This window comes from Protopterus annectens, chromosome 17.part0, assembly GCF_019279795.1.
Source record: "Protopterus annectens isolate FY-2018-M chromosome 17.part0, PAN1.0, whole genome shotgun sequence".
Classification (NCBI taxonomy): domain Eukaryota; kingdom Metazoa; phylum Chordata; order Ceratodontiformes; family Protopteridae; genus Protopterus; species Protopterus annectens.
In genome coordinates this window covers 252,759,704-252,780,214 of record NC_056751.1, presented here as the reverse complement: position 1 = coordinate 252,780,214, position 20,511 = coordinate 252,759,704, and the positions used below count along the sequence as shown (strand labels likewise).

At 43.4% G+C, this 20,511-nt stretch overlaps 1 protein-coding gene across 1 annotated transcript in view; it reads left to right on the top strand.

Moving 5' to 3' along the window:
- Positions 1–20,511, top strand: part of TCP11L1 (t-complex 11 like 1) — a 969,080-nt gene that overhangs the window by 66,862 nt on the left and 881,707 nt on the right. Inside the window, exon 2 of the mRNA XM_044059530.1 lies at positions 8,870–9,050. Within this exon, the coding sequence (XP_043915465.1) occupies positions 8,885–9,050 (166 nt within the window). The 5' untranslated portion in view covers positions 8,870–8,884. The remainder of the gene's footprint in view (positions 1–8,869; positions 9,051–20,511) is intronic.

The window sequence follows — 20,511 nt, the reverse complement described above, 5'->3', positions numbered from 1 at the left end:
TTGTAAAGATTTAATGTTGTTGCATGCAATTTTAATTTGTGTATCATGATCAACCATTTTTGTATCCAAAAAAAAGACGGTTATAAATTGTATACATATGAAGCAAACATTTATTGTATTGTAACGTTAGCTCTTACAAGGAACTCTTAGCTTGAAAATGGTGTGTGGCATTTCTTGTACCTCAGTCAAAGGCCTGCGGATATGCACATTTGAAGTAGGTCCTGCAGTTGTAATCATTGCACCACGTTTTCTTGGCCAAGCAGGAGAAGGTACTGTGGATACATTAAAAATCCACGCAAATAGGGATAATTCCATACTGGTGTAGATCCGTCTTCCCCACTCAACAACTTAGGTGTATGACGTCTGCATGGGTAGCCCACACCAAGTAACCCAGTGCAGGGGAAAAAAGTCTTGTCACACTGGCCTGGGGGGATAGAATTGGCATTGACAAAGTAGGGTGATAGGAGTGTCAAACAGTGCCAAAAATATTTTTTTTTCTTCTGTTTTGCTTCATGAGGTTGTCCAGCAATGAGATGGATGGATTGTGTGAAAGACGTTATGCAGCAATCAGGCATGACTGTTGAATGCAGGAGAGTGGCACTGAATTGAGAGAGAGATGGTGACAGTTGACACAACACCCTGCCCCCATGTAGAAAATAGGGGAAGAGGGCATTGATAATAATGATGATTCTGTTTTGCTGGGCAGGTCTCCTGACTTCTGTGAGAATAGAGTCTTGCAGCTGCTAATCCTTAGGACCAGGGAGCAAAGTTTTGGATAGAGGTGGATAGGCATTAAATTCCTCATTCATGATGGCTGATCAGGATACCGAAGAGAGGGGATGGCATACAGTGGTCACACACATGATGCATTCATCCGCATATCATGTGCTTTGACATCCATCATTCACACACATTAGGTTACTGCCTGTGAGATTGCTGGTCTCCATCAGAGGTCACATCTCCCTCTAAGATAGAAAAAACGCCCATTGCCACTTATTCATAGATATTCTAAGGCTAATGAGTCTTGTGACAATTCAGTCCTTGACAGTACCCTCCCGCAGGCTGCATCTTCTTTCTCCAGGGAGGACCATACCAGTCAATCCCAGAGGAAGTTTGTGGATACCAATCCAGTCATCTGGTTTATATTTAAAGAAAGATAATGATCTACACTGCTGAACTTGCAGGGGAAGTTTATTTCCGAGGTTTGAGAGGCACTAGGTTATAAACTGCCCCTTCCCCGCGTTTTATCTATTGGTGAAGATTTTAGGTCACTGGTTAAAGTATTGCTAGAGTTATTGGACTGTGGAGAAACGGGAGGTCCAGGACTATCAGATTTGTAATGGCACAAAAATGAGACTGAGATCTTCCCTTAAAAAGTTAAAAAGTGTTTTTAAGACACTGAAGAAAGGGATAGAGCTTCCATCCTCTTTTGGTAACTCTGGGACTTTAGGTCTGTGATGTTTTAGATATGAACTTCTGTAGTCTTTCTAATTGCTTGATATGTGTAGTGAGATACAGTACAGTGTCAGGTGTTGTCCTCAGTTGGCCTGATCAATGTTGAATATAAGGGAGTGATTACTTTTTTAGATCTTGATAATATTATTTTAGCATTTAGCTGAGCTAAGTAAAAGGATTTCCTAACCCATCATGTTGTCAGATGATACTCAAGAGACTAGTACTTTGTTGACTGGATAGTATGATGGTACAGAATAATTCACATACGTTTTCCTATCTGACTTTTCCAGATGTTCATCGTGCATACAGCTGCAGTAATCACAGATGGGTTTTCTGCCGTCAGGCGGGTCCTCGGTCGGCCGAATTCCAAAGTCTAGGTCCAGCGTCGGTTGCTGTCGCTTTCTTTCCTGACGTCAGTGAGGCAGGGGTATTTAAGACCCAGCCGACGCCATTTTCTTCAGTCTTATTTGCCGCGCGGTGCCCGAAGCAGAAGCAGTTCGCAAGTGCCAGTCGGCCAGCTCCTGAATTTACGAAAAATTGGAAACCGAAGTATTCATTAAAGCTAAGTACCCCGTTGGGGAAACTTTTCTTGCCTCACACCGATGTCAGAAAAAGTTAACAATTGTATTTCTTGTGGGAAGCAAATACTGCATAAGGATTTCCATTCCCTCTGCATACCTTGTTTAGGCCCAGACCACGACGTCTCGGGCTGTCGCTTTTGCGCTACTTTCAATAAAAGCACTATTAAGCGTCGGGCGGAGTTCGCCCAACACTTTTTTGGTAAAGCCTTTGATTATAAAATGTCGTCGGTGTCTCCGACTACCGTTTTGTCCAAAAAACGCAAGGACAAGGACTGACACGCGAGGTCCGCGGTCCCCACCGACACCACGCCAAAACCGGCTACACGTGGTCTGGTTCTCAGCGAGACGCCTATGCAGTCCCTGACTACCGACGACACTTCTTTGGCGGTGTCTTCTGTAACCGAGACCGCAGGTACCTCGGCCCATACCCAGACTACAACCACCGAAGCCACTGTGAGCATTAAGCCTCCTAATGTGGACAGGTCCACGTCCACCCATGATGTCTTTAGACCCTCATCTTCCTTTTCCATTAAGGCCTTTACTAAGTCCAAATCAGCCAGGCATCCCAAGAGGCCTGTTGCACAGGGCCCATCCCCAGGCCCCATGCCTAAAAAGCAGATGCTTAAAATGGCTGAGGATTTAATTACTCTTATCAGGGTTCCCAACCCCCTCCAGACAAGAGACCCAGAGTGGAGGAAGATTCTCCCTCTTCTGATCAGGGCTCCATTTTTTCAGAACATTCTGATGTAGAGGAACACTCTTACTCCCCATTTGAAGATTCTGATGCAGAGCAGTCCATTCCTTCTGTATCTCCTCCTGAGGATTTTTCTTTTGGGGAAACCTTGCACACCTTGAGGAACACTTCCATTGGGAAGGCCAAGACTTTTCTGATTCCAAGAAAAGACTTAGGGAATTTCTTTTGTTACCTCAACACAGACCTCTGGCGATACCTCCTGTCTTGGACGTACTTGATGATGTTTATTCGGAGGCTTGCCTTAATCCAGATTCCCTGCCTCCTGCCCCAGTCAAGCCTGATAGGTACTACAGAGTTCCTAACTCTCACCAATTTCTTTACAAAAGCCATAATGCTGACCCTGAAACCATTTCTCAAGGCCCCAAGGGAATGAAGGCCTCTACTGCTAAGAATCCACTACCTTCAGAGAGTCAAGATCCTTAGAAAGGTGGGGAAAAAAGGTATATACCTCGGCCACCCTAGCCATGAGGGCCTTAAATTGTCAGTTTCATATGCTTAAATATCAGCAGTTTCTGTTATCACGATTAAGAAATAAAATGTCTCAACCTGAACAACCAGATTTGAAGGAGTTGCAGGATATGATGCATAGTGCAGAACAAGTGGGTAAACGCACCTTACAATGTGGCTGTGATGCCCTAGAGGCCTCAAGTAGAGCTGCTGTTACAGGATCAGTCATTCGTAGACATGCATGGCTTAGGGAACAAATCCTGCCGGATCATGTGAAAGCTAAACTACTAGATGCTCCTTTACAAAAGGATGTGCTATTTGGTACTAATGCTGAGGAGATACTACGGAAAATGGAAGAAAAAGCCAAATCTATGCAAACTGTCAAAGCTTTTCTACAGGTTCAACCACCACGTTTTAGCAGAAATTGGCCTTCTAAAAACTGGTCCTTTCCAGCCACGGACAATCCCCAAAGAGGTAGATACAGGCGCACAAGGGGCAGAGGGCAATCACAAGGATCATATAGAGGCAGGCAATGGCAAACTCCAGCACCAAGAGGTGGCGAAGACAGTGCACAACAATACAGGAAACAAACCCAATGACTTCCTCCTTTCCATGCCAAGCAAGTATCAGCTGGCAGCACCCTTGGGAGGAAAGCTGGCATTATTTACAAGAAATTGGCATATTGTCACAACAGACAAATGGATCCTGGACGTTATAAACAGAGGCTACAGATTTCATTTTCGCAGTCTCCCAAAAATGAGAGGCATGCCAAACCTGCCACACAATCAAAGGGCAGAGGCACAACTACAAATTTCAAAGCTCATAGACATGAAAGCTATTCAAGAGGTACCTACTCACGAACAAGGTCAAGGTTTTTATTGCAGGCTATTTCTGGTACCAAGGAAAGGAACTGACTGGAGACCCATTTTGGACTTATCCATCCTAAACACATTCTTACTCGTACCAAAATTCAAGATGCTCACATTACAGCAGCTTCTTCCCATGCTGGGCAAGGAGTTTTGGCTGGTAACATTGGACCTCAAGGAGGCATACCTGCATGTCCCAATCAGACAAACGTGCAGAAGATACCTCAGATTTCTTGCAGGTTCAATCCACTATCAATTCTCTGCATTGCCCTTTGGCTTATCTACTGCGCCCAGAGTATTCACGAAATGCCTGGCATCAGTAATTGCCTACTGCAGACTTCAAGGGATACAAATTTACCCTTATTTGGATGACTGCCTGATCCAAGCGGACAGCAAGCACATACTTCTGGAACATCTGGCTTATGCAACACGGTTATTGAATTCTCTGGGATACACAATCAACAAAGAGAAATCCAGGCTAACACCATCTCAGAAAATAACTTTCCTGGGTGCCAACTTGGACACAAACACCCAGATGGCCTATCTTACGCCAGAAAAACAGGGGCAACTAACTCAGCACTTCAAAACACTAGCAAATTGTACCAGGCTTACTGCAAGGAAAACCCTGCAGGCTCTGGGCTTCATGGCATCTTACATTCTTTTAATCCCATGTGCAAAGTTGCATATGAGGAAACTTCAATGGTACCTAAAAAACCTATGGTCTCAACACAGCCACAGTTTGGAAACAATAATACCAATAATTCCATGTTTGCAAAAGGAATTTCTATGGTGGGCCCAAGCATGTCAAACAAACACAGGTCTCCCATTCTGCAAGCCTCAAGCAAATCAAGTCATCACAACAGACTCCTCGGATTACGCCTGGGGGCGCACATGACAGACAGGTGCATTCAGGGCAAATGGTCCCAAAAGGAAAAGCACCTTCACATCAATCAAAAAGAAATGCTAGCAGTGATAAATGCAATTACAGCTTTCAAGGACCTCCTGCATCCAGGACAATTATTGATAAGAACAGACAACACCACAGTAATGTGGTACATAAACAAACAAGGAGGAGCACATTCATACCCCCTGTGCAGACTAGCCATGACACTTTGGAACTTGGCTCTGGAATGGCAAATCGAACTTCAAGCACAGTACTTGCCAGGCTTGGAAAACACGCTGGCAGACAATCTAAGCAGAAATATGACAGATCCACACGAATGGAAGTTGCATCCTCAAGTGTTTACAAAGATAATCCAAGCGTGGGGGAGGCCAGACATAGATCTCTTCGCCTCCCACAGGAATCATCAATTGGAAAAGTTTTGTTCAAGGACCTTTCATCCAAAGGCCTGGAGAGTGGGCGCCCTTTCATTCAGTTGGACAGCATGGACAGTTTACGCTTTCCGACCTCTGCCTCTTCTGCCCAAGGTGCTCTTGAAAGCAAGAGCAGACATACCAAAGATGATACTGATTGCTCCAGACTGGCCAAGACAACACTGGTACCCACTCCTGAGGAGCCTAACACATACTCCTCCCTGGCCCCTACCTCTAATGCCTCTTCTGCTGACTCAGCACAGCTACAAAACTCTTCACAGTCAGCTGAAAGCACTCAGTCTCGCTGCATGGAAAATTCCTTAACACCACAACAGACCCTACTCCCCAAAGAGGTGCAGGATGTCATTTTGGAGGCCAGAAGGCCATCTACTAGAAAGGCTTACTCTGCAAAATGGAAACGGTTTTGCTCTTGGAATGAGAAAAAAGGCCAGGACCATAGAAAACTGAATTTGCCTCAGGTATTACAGTATCTAGCTGAGCTGCTGAACAGTGGACTTTCATTTTCCTCCATAAAAATCCATGCCTCAGCCATTTCTGCAGAATTCAACACGGATCCACCCGTATTCTCTCACCCACTCTTAAGACAGTTCCTCAGAGGGGCTAAGAATATAAGACCACCAAGGAAACAACCAGTGCCAGCCTGGGATCTTAATTACATTCTAGAAAAATTAACATTGCCTCCCTTTGAACCAGCTGCCTCAACAGATTTGCAATATTTGTCCTGGAAAACAGATTTCCTTCTGGCCATTACCTCAGCTCGTAGGGTTTCGGAACTACAAGCCCTCATGGCTGTGCAGCCCTTTCTCATCTTCCATCAGGACAGGGTTTTCCTTCGAACCAACCCGTCATTTATGCCTAAAGTGGTATCCAGGGTAGCTTTAAATCAAGCCATACACTTACCTACCTTTTACCCCAATCCTCAAAACAAAGGGGAAAGGCTGCTACACTCCTTAGACATCCATAGACAGCTACGTTATTATTTGGACAGAACAAAGCCTTTCAGGAAATCAGAACAACTTTTTGTGTCCTATGCTGTAGGAGCTCAAGGGAAGCCACTTACCAAACAGACAATTTCAAAATGGATAGGCCACTGCATACGGTTTTGTTACTCCTATCATGGAAAATCTGTCCCTACAGGCATCAGATCCCACTCCACCAGGGCCACAGCTACCTCTACAGCCTTCCTCAGAGGAGTTCCTACCAAAGATATTTTGGAGGCAGCCACTTGGAGTTCTGTGCATACCTTCACAAACACTACCACCTGCCTTTATATTCCAAAACTAGAGCAGGCTTTGCCACTGCTGTGTTGCAGGGCATTCTGGCTCATCCCAGTTCCACCTAGTGCCTACCACCCTGTGCGTAGCTTTGGGATTCTACCCATCTGTGATTACTGCAGCTGTATGCACGATGAACATAGTACAGTTTTGTACCTACCATAAATGTAGAAGTTCGAGTGCTAATACAGCTGCAGTGCAGTTTTCCCTCCCTCCTTCCCCTCTTGGTAAAGGCCTAGGGCCTAACCCCTCTTCATACAACCTGATTGGGTTATCCTTCTATGGTATATTTGCTTGCAACTACTGATTTTTGATTATATTGCATTGCATGTATATAAATATAATTTATGTATTGCCTTCCTACTGGGGGCACCTGACATCTGGGGCAAGAAAGACTGAAGAAAATGGCGTCGGCTGTGTCTTATATACCCCTGCCTCACTGTCGTCAGGAAAGAAAGTGACAGCAACCGACGCCGGACCTAGACTTTGGAATTCGGCTGACCGAGGACCCGCCTGATGGCAGAAAACCCATCTGTGATTACTGCAGCTGTATTAGCACTCGAACATCTACATTTATGGTAGGTACAAAACTGTACTTTTTCTGTGTTCATTCCTGTATTCCTGACCCCAGATTTCCAGCAGCACAAACAGATGCCTTGCCTATGCTAAATTGATTAAGAACCACATGGAATTGGGCATTGTGAGTGCAATTTTATTTTTAACTTGATGTGGATGGTAGGAACACCATTAATTAAAGATTGTATGCATTTCTTATTGACAGAATAAAAACACATTTTAAGAAGGTGTTTAAGAGTAAAGATTAAAGCTGAGGAAGCCAGAGTCTCTACTTTTAGGCATTTTTCTTCTAAACGTGACCTGCACATTCAGCTGAAACCAACTATCAAGCCAAGCCATATTTGGTCATTGACATTTTGCCAAGCTAAACCGAACAGTGTAGTACAGTGTAGTATTGCATTAGTTAAAATGCAGCAGCTTCGGCTTGACTCTCAATTTTGGCTGGTAGAGCCAAGCTCTGCTAATGAAGTAGTTTTGCCTTGCCTACCTAATACTAAAAGAAAGCCCAGTATTTATGATTCTGCAGATATGTGGCTTTTAATTGAATAATCATTCAGCCATCCCACAGTACACCAAGACCAAACTCTAATGCAGCAGTAATTGACTGCACAGAAACATTACATCTCATTTTATCACATACACAGTGTACTTCTGATAACACATGTATACATATACATATATACATGCATATACATATATATATATATATATATATATATATATATATATATATATAATGTATATATTCACACACACACACGCACACACACGCACACACACACACACACACACACACACACACACACCTCGGGTCTTAAAATGCTAATTCCATAGTAGTACAACTGTGACCAAAGTTGCTATAGTTGACTTGATTATAGCACTACTTCATGAAAACACAGTTGACAAACTGACTACTTGGTCAACTAAATGGCTTGCTTTCTTGCACATGGGGAAAAGTGAAACACCACTAGGGGTGATTGTTATAGGTGATTTACAGCCACAAGTCACAAGCAGTGTCGTATGCTTGGATGGCTGTAGAAGATCTGTCTGATTTGTTGAAGTACTGATACTTGACTGGCATTTACTGTCACTGTACTGTCACCGTACAGCAGCACTGAGTGTACATTTGTTGTGGTATTGTAGAGATATTGGGCTTGCAGGGAAATAGGAGGTGCAGGACTTCCAAGTTGTAGTGGCACAGTAAATTAGACTGAGATCTCCCCTTAAAAACTGTCTGACACTGAAGAAAGGGATAGCTTCCAACCTCTCTTGATAACTCAGGAACTTCAGGTCTGTATTTTTTTCTTCTTTTTAGTTAGGAACTTATGGAGTCTTTCTGACAGTTTGTTTGATATGTTTAGTGAGGTACATTCCAAAGTCGGACATTAAACTTTGCACCATGGTAAGCTGAATACAGTTGCACATTTGGTGATCATTTTTGCACTCCGCAGCATAAGTGAGGATTTTCAGTAATGGTTCCTCAAAGTATACCAGTTTTCATAAAGCACCTCTGAGTAGATTACATAGGATAAACTGTACATTTATTTTTGTTAATTTAGATGATGTTGTCTTTTTATACAGCAATACCAGGAAAGAATGTCTGAAGATCACAAAGGTCACAAAAAATCACATTCTGATGAAGGAAAAACAAGTGACTCGCATGCCAGAACTAGAGAGGATGTCTCTGATTCAGTGGAAGAATCACTTAATAAAAGAATAAGGCATGATACTCCAAGTCCACACCATGGCAGTACACCACCATGTAAGTGAATAGATGACTTATTTGCTTTTGGGAAGACACATAATTGGGGTTGTAATTTTCATTTCAGGTCATCATAGACACTTGATCTAGTTAAATACATTATAACAATTTGAAGATTTCGCCAGAGACCAACAGATGGATTTTACAGTTTATTTTCTCTCCTGCTTTGTGATTGTAGTAATTTGTACTTCCAGATGGTTTCACAGTTGATGACCATTAATTTATTTACTTTTGATTTAACTTTATATAAATTGTTTAAGGAGCAATTGGAATACTTCCCAAACTAGGTATGGTGATGATGTAACATTGCATTATATTAACCTGTAAAATTAACTTCAGTCAGTAGTGGGATGTAGCCCTATGTTAACTGTATAGCTAAAACAAGATGTTTTGTTTTTATCTAATTTCTGAGTTGTAGAAGTTGCTACAGTGCATTTCCTTAATAGTTCCAAGTAGTGGTTCATGGAGTATAGGGAATATGAGCAAGTACAGAGGTAGGTGGTGTATGCTTTTCAGTGTACATCTGACATCTGGCCATTGGAAGTCAGTGGTGAGCAAAGTAATTAGTAAAAAGATGTTAGGGCAATAAAGACTTACTGTGTACTTTCCATTAGAGTTCCTGGGATGCTGCAAACACTGAGATAATTTCACATTGGTTTAAGTGTGGGAGATGCATTTGTCTGTCCAGGAGCACAGTACTCTGAAGTCCAGCCTTCTGGTTTTGGAATCTGTTTGGGGGATCACTTAGGCTGTGTTGGCTAGACATACTACATAATTCCTTACGCATAGAACTCCAGATATGGTCAGTAAAGGGATGCAGACAGTTGGCTTCACAATGTCTTCCTGTTTTTTTCTTTTCACCATAAATTGAAATAATTCCTCTCTCAATTTGTCAGATAGCCCATTTAATAGGGAGGGTATTTTGTAAGGTGGTGGAAATACTTTTTCAAATGAAGCCCACACAACACTGTGAAAGATATACTAGTTTATAGGTATAGTTTCATTCTTGAGGTATGAATGGAAAATCTCAGTTGCACAGTCTTGTGATACACTGTGGATACTGAAAGCTTTTTATTGTATCTGAGATGAGTATAGCAGACCAGACTGAAATGGTAGACAGTATTCAGGCTGTCATCATACCAAAGTTTCCTCCTTTAGATCTGTAGGACTTGGACCAAGACCACATAAGAGAGATTTCACTGCAGACTAAACCTGCTTTTTAAGTCTTGTGTTAAACTAGGACTTTTCTAGGTAGTACAATTTGGTAAGAGGAGGGCTATTCGCCATAACAGCAAGACTAAGGCTGGTAGATATTAGAACTACTTAGCAAGTGAAAGTTTCCCAGGCTGCTAGGTAGCCTTCTTCATATCACTGTGTCAGGCCTCTCCAGAGCTTTGCTTTTTTGCACTCATGTTGAAGAATGGCCCCAGGCTGCCTTTTGATCTTGTCGCACTAAAATTATGACATTCATGAGTACACATTTTCAGGCTTACTATACTGCTTTTTTTACCTCTTCACTCTTTCTCAAGACTTTCCCATTTCTCTGAAATTTTGCTGTTAGGAAATTCTTCTCCAGTTCTGGGACTAGGCTATCCTCAGGCTTTTAAAATAGCACATTTGTTCTATTGTTGAACCATTGGAGTAAAAGTTCTTCCCCAAGACAGGCACGCCAAATGTTTATATTGCCTCAGGAATTTGATTAACATATATGAGTATATGATTGGTCAAACACTGTGCTAATAATCAAAAGCAGCACATCAGGTTTTGGTTATTTTCATTTAATTAAGCAAACATTTTCAGTCAAAGGGACTACCATCGTTGCTGCTTCCTCTTTGTTTTCCACAGATGGTAGAAATCCGAATTGATATCTGACTCGCTATTTTCTTGTAAAGATTGTTTTTTTCTAGTTGGTAAGCCATGTTTCACCATCTGTTTTTCTAGCTATGGGTGAACCAGTGCAAAAGATTGCTACTAAATTGTGTGATAGCCTTATCTGACACCGTAAAGTTGACTCAATTGGTTGAATTGTGTTGTCTGCTTAATCTGAAACTTTATTCACAAGGGTGCTTCCCATTTTGCAAGGAGTTTGAGGCCACCTGCACCCAGAGCTGCTTTTCCTCTACCTTTCCTAATATGATTAAAATAGTACGACTTGGAGAGGTGCTCTTTTCCCCTTCCCCTAGTCCCTCGATAGGAACTAGGAGGATCCTAAGTGATTATTCTTATCACATCCTAGAATGTTGCAATTTCCTTTCCATTGTTACAAGTTCTGGTACCCGTCCCAAACTTCTCTGTGTTGATTTTGACCATGGAACTGCTATAGCTACTTTGTTCTGTGGTGTCAGTTTCACTATTATATGGGTTGATGTGTATGCTTCTACTAGTAGATATTCGCTTGACATTAATTTTTGTTGATGGTGTTGCTCTGGGAAGTGATTGGTGTTCATGGCAAAAGTGCTGGGTGATGGAATCTCTGCAACAGTCTCAACATGTTGGATCAAACCTACTTGTCTCCAGGGTTGTTGGTACTGATTCTGTTGGCATCCATGCAGCATTTAATATTAATGTATATGCTGAAGCATAATTGGATTAGTTTCTGCCAGCACTCACTGCTCCAGATTCAGTGCTTGACACCTGCTATGCTGGGGCAGTTTATTTCTGAGTCTTTAGTCCTGCAGTCTGTCCCACAGCAGCAGGTCATAGGGGCTGCAGCCCCTCTAAAAACTCCCACCATGAAACATGCACCAAGTAGCATCTGTTCCATCTCCTCTTTAAACCCTCACCAAAGAATCCAAGGAGGAAGTAAGTTGATTCCTTTCTCAATCTGTCTTTTCTCAATCTGTCTACTTTGAGGAAGATTTCAACTCCCCCACACTCTCTTATAAAATTATAACTTTGAGTACTTGTTAATGCACCAACTGACTCCATGTACTTCCAGCAGAAGAGCCTGCAGAAAGCAGTTAGGTCTAGCCAACAGTTCTCTCTTTTTCTTTTTCTTCTTCTAGTTAACAGTTTTCCTGGGAGGTACCTTTTGTTTGTTTTCATCTTGAAGGATGCTACCAAGACAGCTTGGGAAAACCAGTACAGTGTCCCAGGTCCTTAGAAAAGTCTCACTGCATCCTTTGACCTCAGATAGTATGGGGCTTTTTGTCTGAGATTTCCAAGTCTGACAGCCATTTCTCTGTCATAGCTGTTTTTCAGAGCGGAGTTGTCCATTCTCCAACTAGTCCAAAGTGAAAGGCTGGGGAAGCAGGTCTACATGTGTACCACCTTTGCTACATGGATGCTGAATTATGTGAAGCATATGGTGGAGTCTGAGCATGATGTAATAGATGATGAAATGCACTATATGATTGACATTTGCTGGATAGGCTTTTATAAAGATTACTATCCTGAAATAGTTCTCAGCTGCCTCTACCTTAACCAAGTTTATGATATTCTTTATAATGCTGCAGAAGGTATGGCCAGAGCTGGAGAATTTGACGCTGCCATGTGTTGGCATATGTGGCTTTGTCTCTTGTGGACTTTAGGGCATGAGGTGCCTTTACAAGCCCAACTTTCCTAGATCCTTGTGTAAATAATAAGTCTGTGGGTGGGTGTGATGGAGTTTGAATCCCAGTACTGTTAGCTAGTTTAAAGGGAGAAGGATAGTGGTAGACTGTGGTTTTAATCCCACCACTGTGAACTGCCACCAGGGGGTATGGTCTCCTAAGTCACACCACTGTTGCCAGCCAAATTCAGTTAAAAATAAGACACACTAATATGAGTTATTATTCACTGAGTGAGCTTTGTCACAAGAACATCCTGGAAGTATTCAGCACTGCCATGATCGTAAGCCTGCACTTGCCACACCCAATAATAGGTTTCACACTGAACATCCCATGGAGTACAGCTTTGACCCAGCTTTCCAGACCCTTTTGGCCCACTGTCTGAGTTTCAGTGCCTTTCTCTCATTGCTAATTGGCTATGGTAGTGAATAAGCTTTTGTGAGCAGCTGCACACTGCACACACCATTAGTTTCCCAGGAAGGCAGGAAATAGCATTCAACATTGCAAAGCCCTTTGTCCTGGTTTAGGTAGTAAACTGACAACACCCTAGTTTTTCAAGCTGAGGACCCCATGGTTACTGTTTTACTCTTCTTGATGCAGCCTTGTTACTAATTAGTAATAAATACTGTGCTGCCAGTTAACATATACATACATAGACCAGCCATAAACTCTGTAAAGGCAAAAGAATAAATAGATGTTATGTAGTCTTAGCACGCTGTAATTCTTGCTAGTTGGGTTCAGAGCCTTCGGCTGAATACTAAAGCTCGATTGCTTTCAGTGGCTCGAGGCTAATCCCTATCCCTTGCTGCCCCAGGCTACATCCCCAGATCTCATTTACCGCACAAGCTTTGAGACGTTTCTTCAGTTGGCTCGTTGGCTCATAAGTATAACTTTTTTTCAATTATTTGGTATTTTTCCTAGCTAGTTGTACTATTTTTTCTTCCCTATAGACCCCTAACTGCTAGCTGTTCGTGTTGTTTGCGTTAGAACCCCTTTTAAGTCTTTCCGCTCCTTTTTAGAGAGCGCCGTTTTTAGTTAGAGGCTTCTCTCAGCCCCTTAGTTTCAGGGCCATTTTCTCTCCCAGGTCAGAACCCGTTTAAGTTAAGAGGGTTCTGCCCTTTTCACCTTTCTGTAGAATCCGTTTCAGTCGGAGGATCCTATTTAAAAAAAAAAAAAGTTTTAAATTAGCTTAGTAGTTATTGTTTTGTCTATAATGTCCAAGGAGAGTTCGAAGGACTCCTCTAAAGAAACCAAGGAGCATAAGCCTTCTGGATTCAAGAAATGTGTAAAGTGTGCTGGAAAGATGTCATTGACAGATGCGCACACTAATTGTGTTTACTGTCTCGGTGCCATACATCTGCAAGACCCTTGCGCTGTTTGTCACGGGTTTAGTAGTAGAGTTTTGCAGGAGTGTAAAACTTAAGTTAATCACCAAAGGTCTTCTTCCCTTTCAGTACCCACCCAAAGATGAGGGCTCTAAGTCATCTAGAAAGAGGCCAGCTTCTGCTCCAGATTCAGAACCACACAAAAAGAATTTCAGAACCGAGGGCGCTCTGTTCTGACAAGTCTGCATCACCAACCTCTTCGGCACCATTAGTGTCAAAGGAGCCGACTGAGGTTTCCACTCCTCGGACCCCAGCTTTGGCTCCGGTGGTGTCACCAGTCTTGAGATCTCCCATATTGGAGTCTAGGAGATCTCCCTAATTGTCCATCTGCTTCTCCAGGTGTTTTTCAGATAATGATGTAGAGCGCATGGTGAAGAGATTGCTGTGCACACCAGCCCTGGCTAAATTGCTTTCACCTCCGGGCCCAAAGGCATCGGTGCCACCTATCTCCACTCCACTTTCTTTGATTCCTCCTCCAATTACCCTAGGGGGTATGGCTCCGATTGTAGTGGAACCATCGGCCCCGAGACCCTTGCCGGCTTTTTTGGTTCCAACTTCAGCTCTGGTGTCTTCGGCTCCATCCGTTGCAGAGACATCTGGGAGCTGATGCTCTCCTGTCTGCTCCGGGGGTGAGAGTCAGAGCGGTATGTCTTCCAATCCGACTCTCCCTCTTGGTACTTCGGCTTGGTTGAGCTCGATACCTACCTCTGTCTCGGAACCGCCTCCTTCTCCTCCAAGCTGATCTCCAGCATCCTCTGTGCGGAGGTCTTCTCCGGAGCAGGGTGGGGGTGCTTTCGAGGCAGCGGAGAAGATGCTGTCCCCTCAGACGGCACCGCTCTCGGATCCACTCCCTTTTCATGACCAGGTGCCTATGTCTATCTCTTCTCCACCCTCTCGTAAGCGTAGAGATCTGGAGCCCCAGGTGACCACTGCGGGTGGTGCCCCCTCTTCCAGGACTTCTCCTGAGTATCCCTCGGAGGATGTTCTCATGAAGAGGCTTTGCAAGAAGAAGCACATTGATTCCCCTGAGTCAGTCACTTCAGATACTGATTTGGATGAATCCAAGGGGTCCCCAAGATCCCCCCTCTGAGGATGTCACCTTTGCAGACATCCTGGAAATCCTGAAACAGAGAGGTGATTGGCAGCCCATCAACCCTTCGGAGGACTACTCAGTATACCTGGAGGCTTTCGGATCTCACCCTTCCACCTCCTGGGTGACTCCTCCTTGCGACAAGTTGTAAGAGGTCATTTCCAGGAAAGCATCAACTTTGCCAGAAACTATGAAGCCTGTTCCGAGGAGGCCAAACAAATTTATTATGATCCCTAAAGAAATGGAATTTTTAACAAAAGGAGTCCCTGTAGATGCCATGGTGGTGGCGGCGGCCCCAAAGAAGGAACTGTCAGAAACCTCTTCATCTATCCATATTCCTAATAAAGAGTCTAGGACTTTGGATAGATATGGCAAGCGCATGTTCTCTTCAGCGACCTTCACCTTGCGGTCGCTGAACTATTTGTCCCATTTTACTAGACTTCAAAGGGATCTCATCAAAGAAGTAGGAGATACCCTTCAAGGAGCAGTAGCTGCGGGGTCCACAGACAAGGTATCATAACAGCTAGCCACCCTTACCTCTATCGTGAACTCCTCCATGAGGCTAATCTCCTATGCAGCTGACTGAGCGAGTAGAGCGGCGGCATCAGGAATCTCTCTCCAGAGACATTCCTGGATGCGCCTTTGTAACTTTGCTGCCCCTTTCAAGTCTTCATTTACCAGTGCCCCTTTTGATGGTTCAGCCTTGTTTGGACCCATGGTGATAAAGACATTGACCAAGTGCTAGAAGGACAGGAAAACCTTATCTGCCATAGGAATCTGTTTTTCTGCCCCTACCAGACCTTCTCGCAAAGGTCAAAAGGGTGGGAAAATGTGGTTCGGCAAATCCCAAAAAGGTTTCTGACGCATTTGACAATTCTTCCCTCAGGGGCAGAGGGGGAAGTTATAACAGAAGACGCTGCCCTTGCGGCAGAGCGGGTCCACAGAATCAGGGCGACAGGGAGACCTTCTCTAATAGGCCCTACCAGCACTCCTGAAAGGAGACACTCCTGTCCTCCTTCTCTGGAGGCAGTCGGGGTCGCTTGTCATTGTACCCAGACACCTGCCAACAAATTTCCCAAGACAAATGGGTACAAGACAAAATATCCAGAGGTTACCTCATTCCCTTTTCTTCCACCCCTCCAAAACTTCTGGTCCTTACCAGACGTTCCACCCGCACAAAAGGACTTGGCAACTCTAGAGATTCAATCGTTGCTAGACAAAATAGTCATCCAAGAAGTCCCCGCAGACCAGATAGGATCCAGAACTTACTCAAGGTTCTTTTTAGTGCCAGAAAAGACAGGGGACTGGAGCTCCACCCTAGATCTCAGCAGATTAAACAAATCTGTAAAGAAAACAAAAGTTCTGGATGGTAACTCTGCAGTCAATATTCTCTTTCATAGGGAAAGACAACTGAGTGTGCTCTTTCGACCTCAAGGACGCGTACTACCATATAAAAATGGACAGGCGGTCCAGAAGGTATCTGCGTTCTGGCTGGGAGCCAGTCGCTACCAATTTCGAGCCCTGTCCTTTGGCCTCTGTACAGCCCCCAGAGTGTTCACCAAATGTATGGCAGTGGTCACGGCTCACCTGAGACGTCGGGGATTCTGAGTGTTTCCATATCTGGATGACTGGCTCCTGAACTCCTCCACCAGGCATCTACTGTTTCAGGCCAGGGACGAAACCCCCCTTCTTTGCAACAAGCTGGGCTTCACTATAAATCAAGAAAAATCTGCTTTGTTACCGTCGCAACATATTGTCTTAGGAACAGAGTTAAACTCGAGAGACATGACGGCAAGACTCACTTCAGATTGAATCCACTCCCTGCATCAACAGGTAAAAATTTTGATTTCAACAAAAAAAGTCCAGGCCCTGGGAACCATGGCTGCTGCCATTCTGCTGGTGTCCTTAGCCCGATTACACATGAGACTCCTACAATGGCTTTTATTCGCACAGTGGTTGATGCAAGATCTCCCTCTTTCACATCCGATATACATCACGGAGTCTTGCAAGAGAGATTTAGCTTGGTGGCTTCAGATAGACCAGCTGTATCTAGGTCATCCATTTGTGTTTCCCCAACCAAAGGCAGTGTTGACCACGGAAGCTTCCCAGATTGGGTGGGGGGTCTGGGAAGGGCAGCTCAAGGTTTATGGCAGGACCACGAGAACCATCTTCATATAAACATCCTAGAGATGAGAGCGGTGCTTTGTGTTGCAAGCACTTCAAGACTCTCTCCCTCTAGGAACAATTGCAATTCAGATAGAAAACATGTCGGTAGTGTGGTATATAAACAAACAAGGAGGGCTGGGAGGTTGGCATGATGGTTAAGGTATTTACCTTACAGACACAAGGTGCAGGGTTTGATTCTCCCATGGGATAATTGGCTAGGCTTAAAATAGCCCACAAGGGCAGTTAGCCTAGTACTAAGCTATGAAACTATGAAAATCAAATCTTGCCCTCTATGTCGAGAGGCATTAAGAGTCTGGCAATGGGCAATTGCTTCTCAATGCTTTCTAATTGCAAAGCACATCTCAGGGAAATCCAGTGTGATAGTGGACAGACTCGGCAGGACTCTTCTGTTACCTCACGAGTGGTCCCTGAACAGAGAGATTGCGGAGATGATTATCCGCAGATGGGGCCAGCCTTGCTGCAACCTTTTCGCCACTCCCAAGAATACCAAATGCAGCAACTACTTTGCCCTACTTCCCCCAAAGGGGAAGCCAACCAGGGATGCACTGGTTCACGATTGGCCCTTGGGATTACTCTACGCCTTCCCACTCATTCCAGAGGTGTTACAGAAAGCCAAATGGTCGAGAAGGAAAACGATCCTCATTTCCCTGTATTGGCTTCGTCAGGTTTGGTTTCCTTTTCTACAAACTCACCTCTTGGAGGAACCTTGGATTCTGGATCCAATTCCAGACCTTCTGACCCACTCTTCGGGAGAGTTCCATCTGTCCTTCCACACCCTCAAGTTGACAGCTTGGCTGCTCCAATTCCACGACTACTAGCCAGGTGTTATTCTTTCCCGCCAGCAGCAAGTCATATCCTAGCTTCTTCCCATAAACCTTCCACTAGGAAATTATACTCTAACAAGTGGAAGAGATTATCATGTTGGGCAGCTAAACGAAATATTGAACCTCTTACTGCCCCTATTCCAGCAATTTTAGAGTTTCTGTCAAATCCGTTTGTAGAAGTCGCTGCGGCAGCTACTATTAGAGTACAACTAACTGATATCTCCAATTTCCATACAGGTGAAATGGGTGTTCCCATTATGTCTCACAGATTATGTAAGGCCTTTCGCAAAGGTACTTTTCAACTTAGGCCCCCGATTAAGGAACCGATGACACCCCGGGGTCTAAATTTGGTTCTAAATTCTCTGACTACATCTCCCTATGAACCTGCTTCTACTTGTGATCTGAAATATTTATTGTGGAAAACCCTCTTCCTTGTTGCCATTACAGAAGAGTTTCAGAGCTGCAGGCTCTTTCAGCATGTCCGCCTTGTATTGTATTTCATAAGGACAGGGTATCTATGAGAACTAATCCCTCCTTCCTCCCAAAGGTTTGTTTGGAAAACATAAACCAGTCCATGAAATTGCCAGTCTTTTTTCCCATTTACACCAAGGCAGAATATAAACTACACCAACTTGATGTGCACAGACAGTTGCGTTTCTACTTGCATAAAACGAAAGACATTAGAAAGTCAGATAAACTTTTTTGTCTCCTTTTCTGATAAGAAGACAGGATTACCAATCTCAAAGGTGACCTTGTCTAAATGGCTTACTGATTGTAACATCCTTTCATACCAAAAGAATGACCTACAATTACTATGGAAGATAAAAGGTCACTCCACTAGGTCCGTCTCCACTTCATTTGCCTTTCAAGCAAGGTTTCCTTTAGATTCGATTTGTGCAGCTGCTACATGGGCGAAACCTCACATCTTTATCACTCATTGCAAAGTGGACTTGGCCTCCTGGAACAGGGCTTCCTTTGGATCCACGGTACTGAAAAGTCTTTTTTCCTGAGCCTCCCAACCAGCAAGAATTATGGTGAGATAGGACTGCATAACATCTGGAAGTTATGTACTTACCATAACGTTCCATGTTTGTAATCTATCTTGCCTATATTCTTGCGTCCCACCCTCCTTTCCCCTCCCGTTCCTGGAGGAACTGGTGGACAAAATTATCTGCCTGCAGAGATATGATGACTTTCAGCCTCTTCCTTGACTGAATTATAGTGATTTGTAAATATGTATAGATATTTTTATGTATATATATTTATATACATATAGAATATAAGGTGCTTCTTGCTTGCTTGCAAACAAGATCTAGGGATGTAGCCTGGGGCATCATGGGATAGGGATTAGCCTCGAGCCACTGAAAGCTCTCGAGCGTAGTATTCTGCCGAATTGGAGCTGAGGATCGGCTCCGAACCCAACCAGCAAGAATATAGGCGAGATGGACTACAAACATGGAACGTTATGGCAAGTACATAACTTCTAGTTCTGAGAGAAAAAAAAGAATTAAGCAATACAGTTAATAGTTTAATATACATATAACTATATGTTTGCACATAGAGCATAATCCTTTTGAATAAATAGATTGCCAAGAAAGAAAAACATCTCTCTCTATTATTTTTCCTTGCTGTTTTTTTTTTCTGAAAGAATTGCTGTACTATAAATGCAATAGATGAATTTCCAGGAAGAGAGATAAAACTGCAGTGTACAAAACTCATAATTCAGAAGTTCCAATTAGTATTCCTTCTCAGCTCCAAGCTGTATCTTCACCTGTTCTTTTTCTCTCAGCTGTCTGGTTTCTATCCGTTGTTGTACAGAAACTGAATCTCATTTATGTATGAGCCTATTTACTTGCCCTGGGATTGCTATCTCAGTAAAGAATCTACTAATTGCTTTTTAACTGTGTGTCATCTTCCTGGCTTGGGAAAAGCCATAGTTCCTGTATTTACATTTTCATATCCTAAGATTTATTGTTGTAGTTCCTAGCAGCAGATGTTACAAACATTACTAATTTATTTCATCTTTTACATTCGTAGAAGATCATACATTAACACTTCCTTCCACACCACTATAGGAGCACACGTGTTTTTCTTGTTCCAGATTTTAAGACAGTTACAGTAATCATAACTCACAAATTGTTACAGTCTGCTGCAGCAAACAATAGTTCATAACATCACACAGTGTATTTTCAGTCCTAAAATCACGACACCTCTGTAAAATAATGTGAAAGAAGACAAATCTCCTAGCTGGGAACAAAAAATTTCAGGTACCTTTAATGTACCTTTTTACCAAATAGAGGAACCAGTGTCAAATATGGTTCAGTTTTTGCTTGCAGTAGAACAACCAACATCAAGCTAGGATGAGACCAGTTAGCCAAGACATATTCCAGTATGGTCACAGACCCAAAAGCAGGGTCCTTAGAAGTC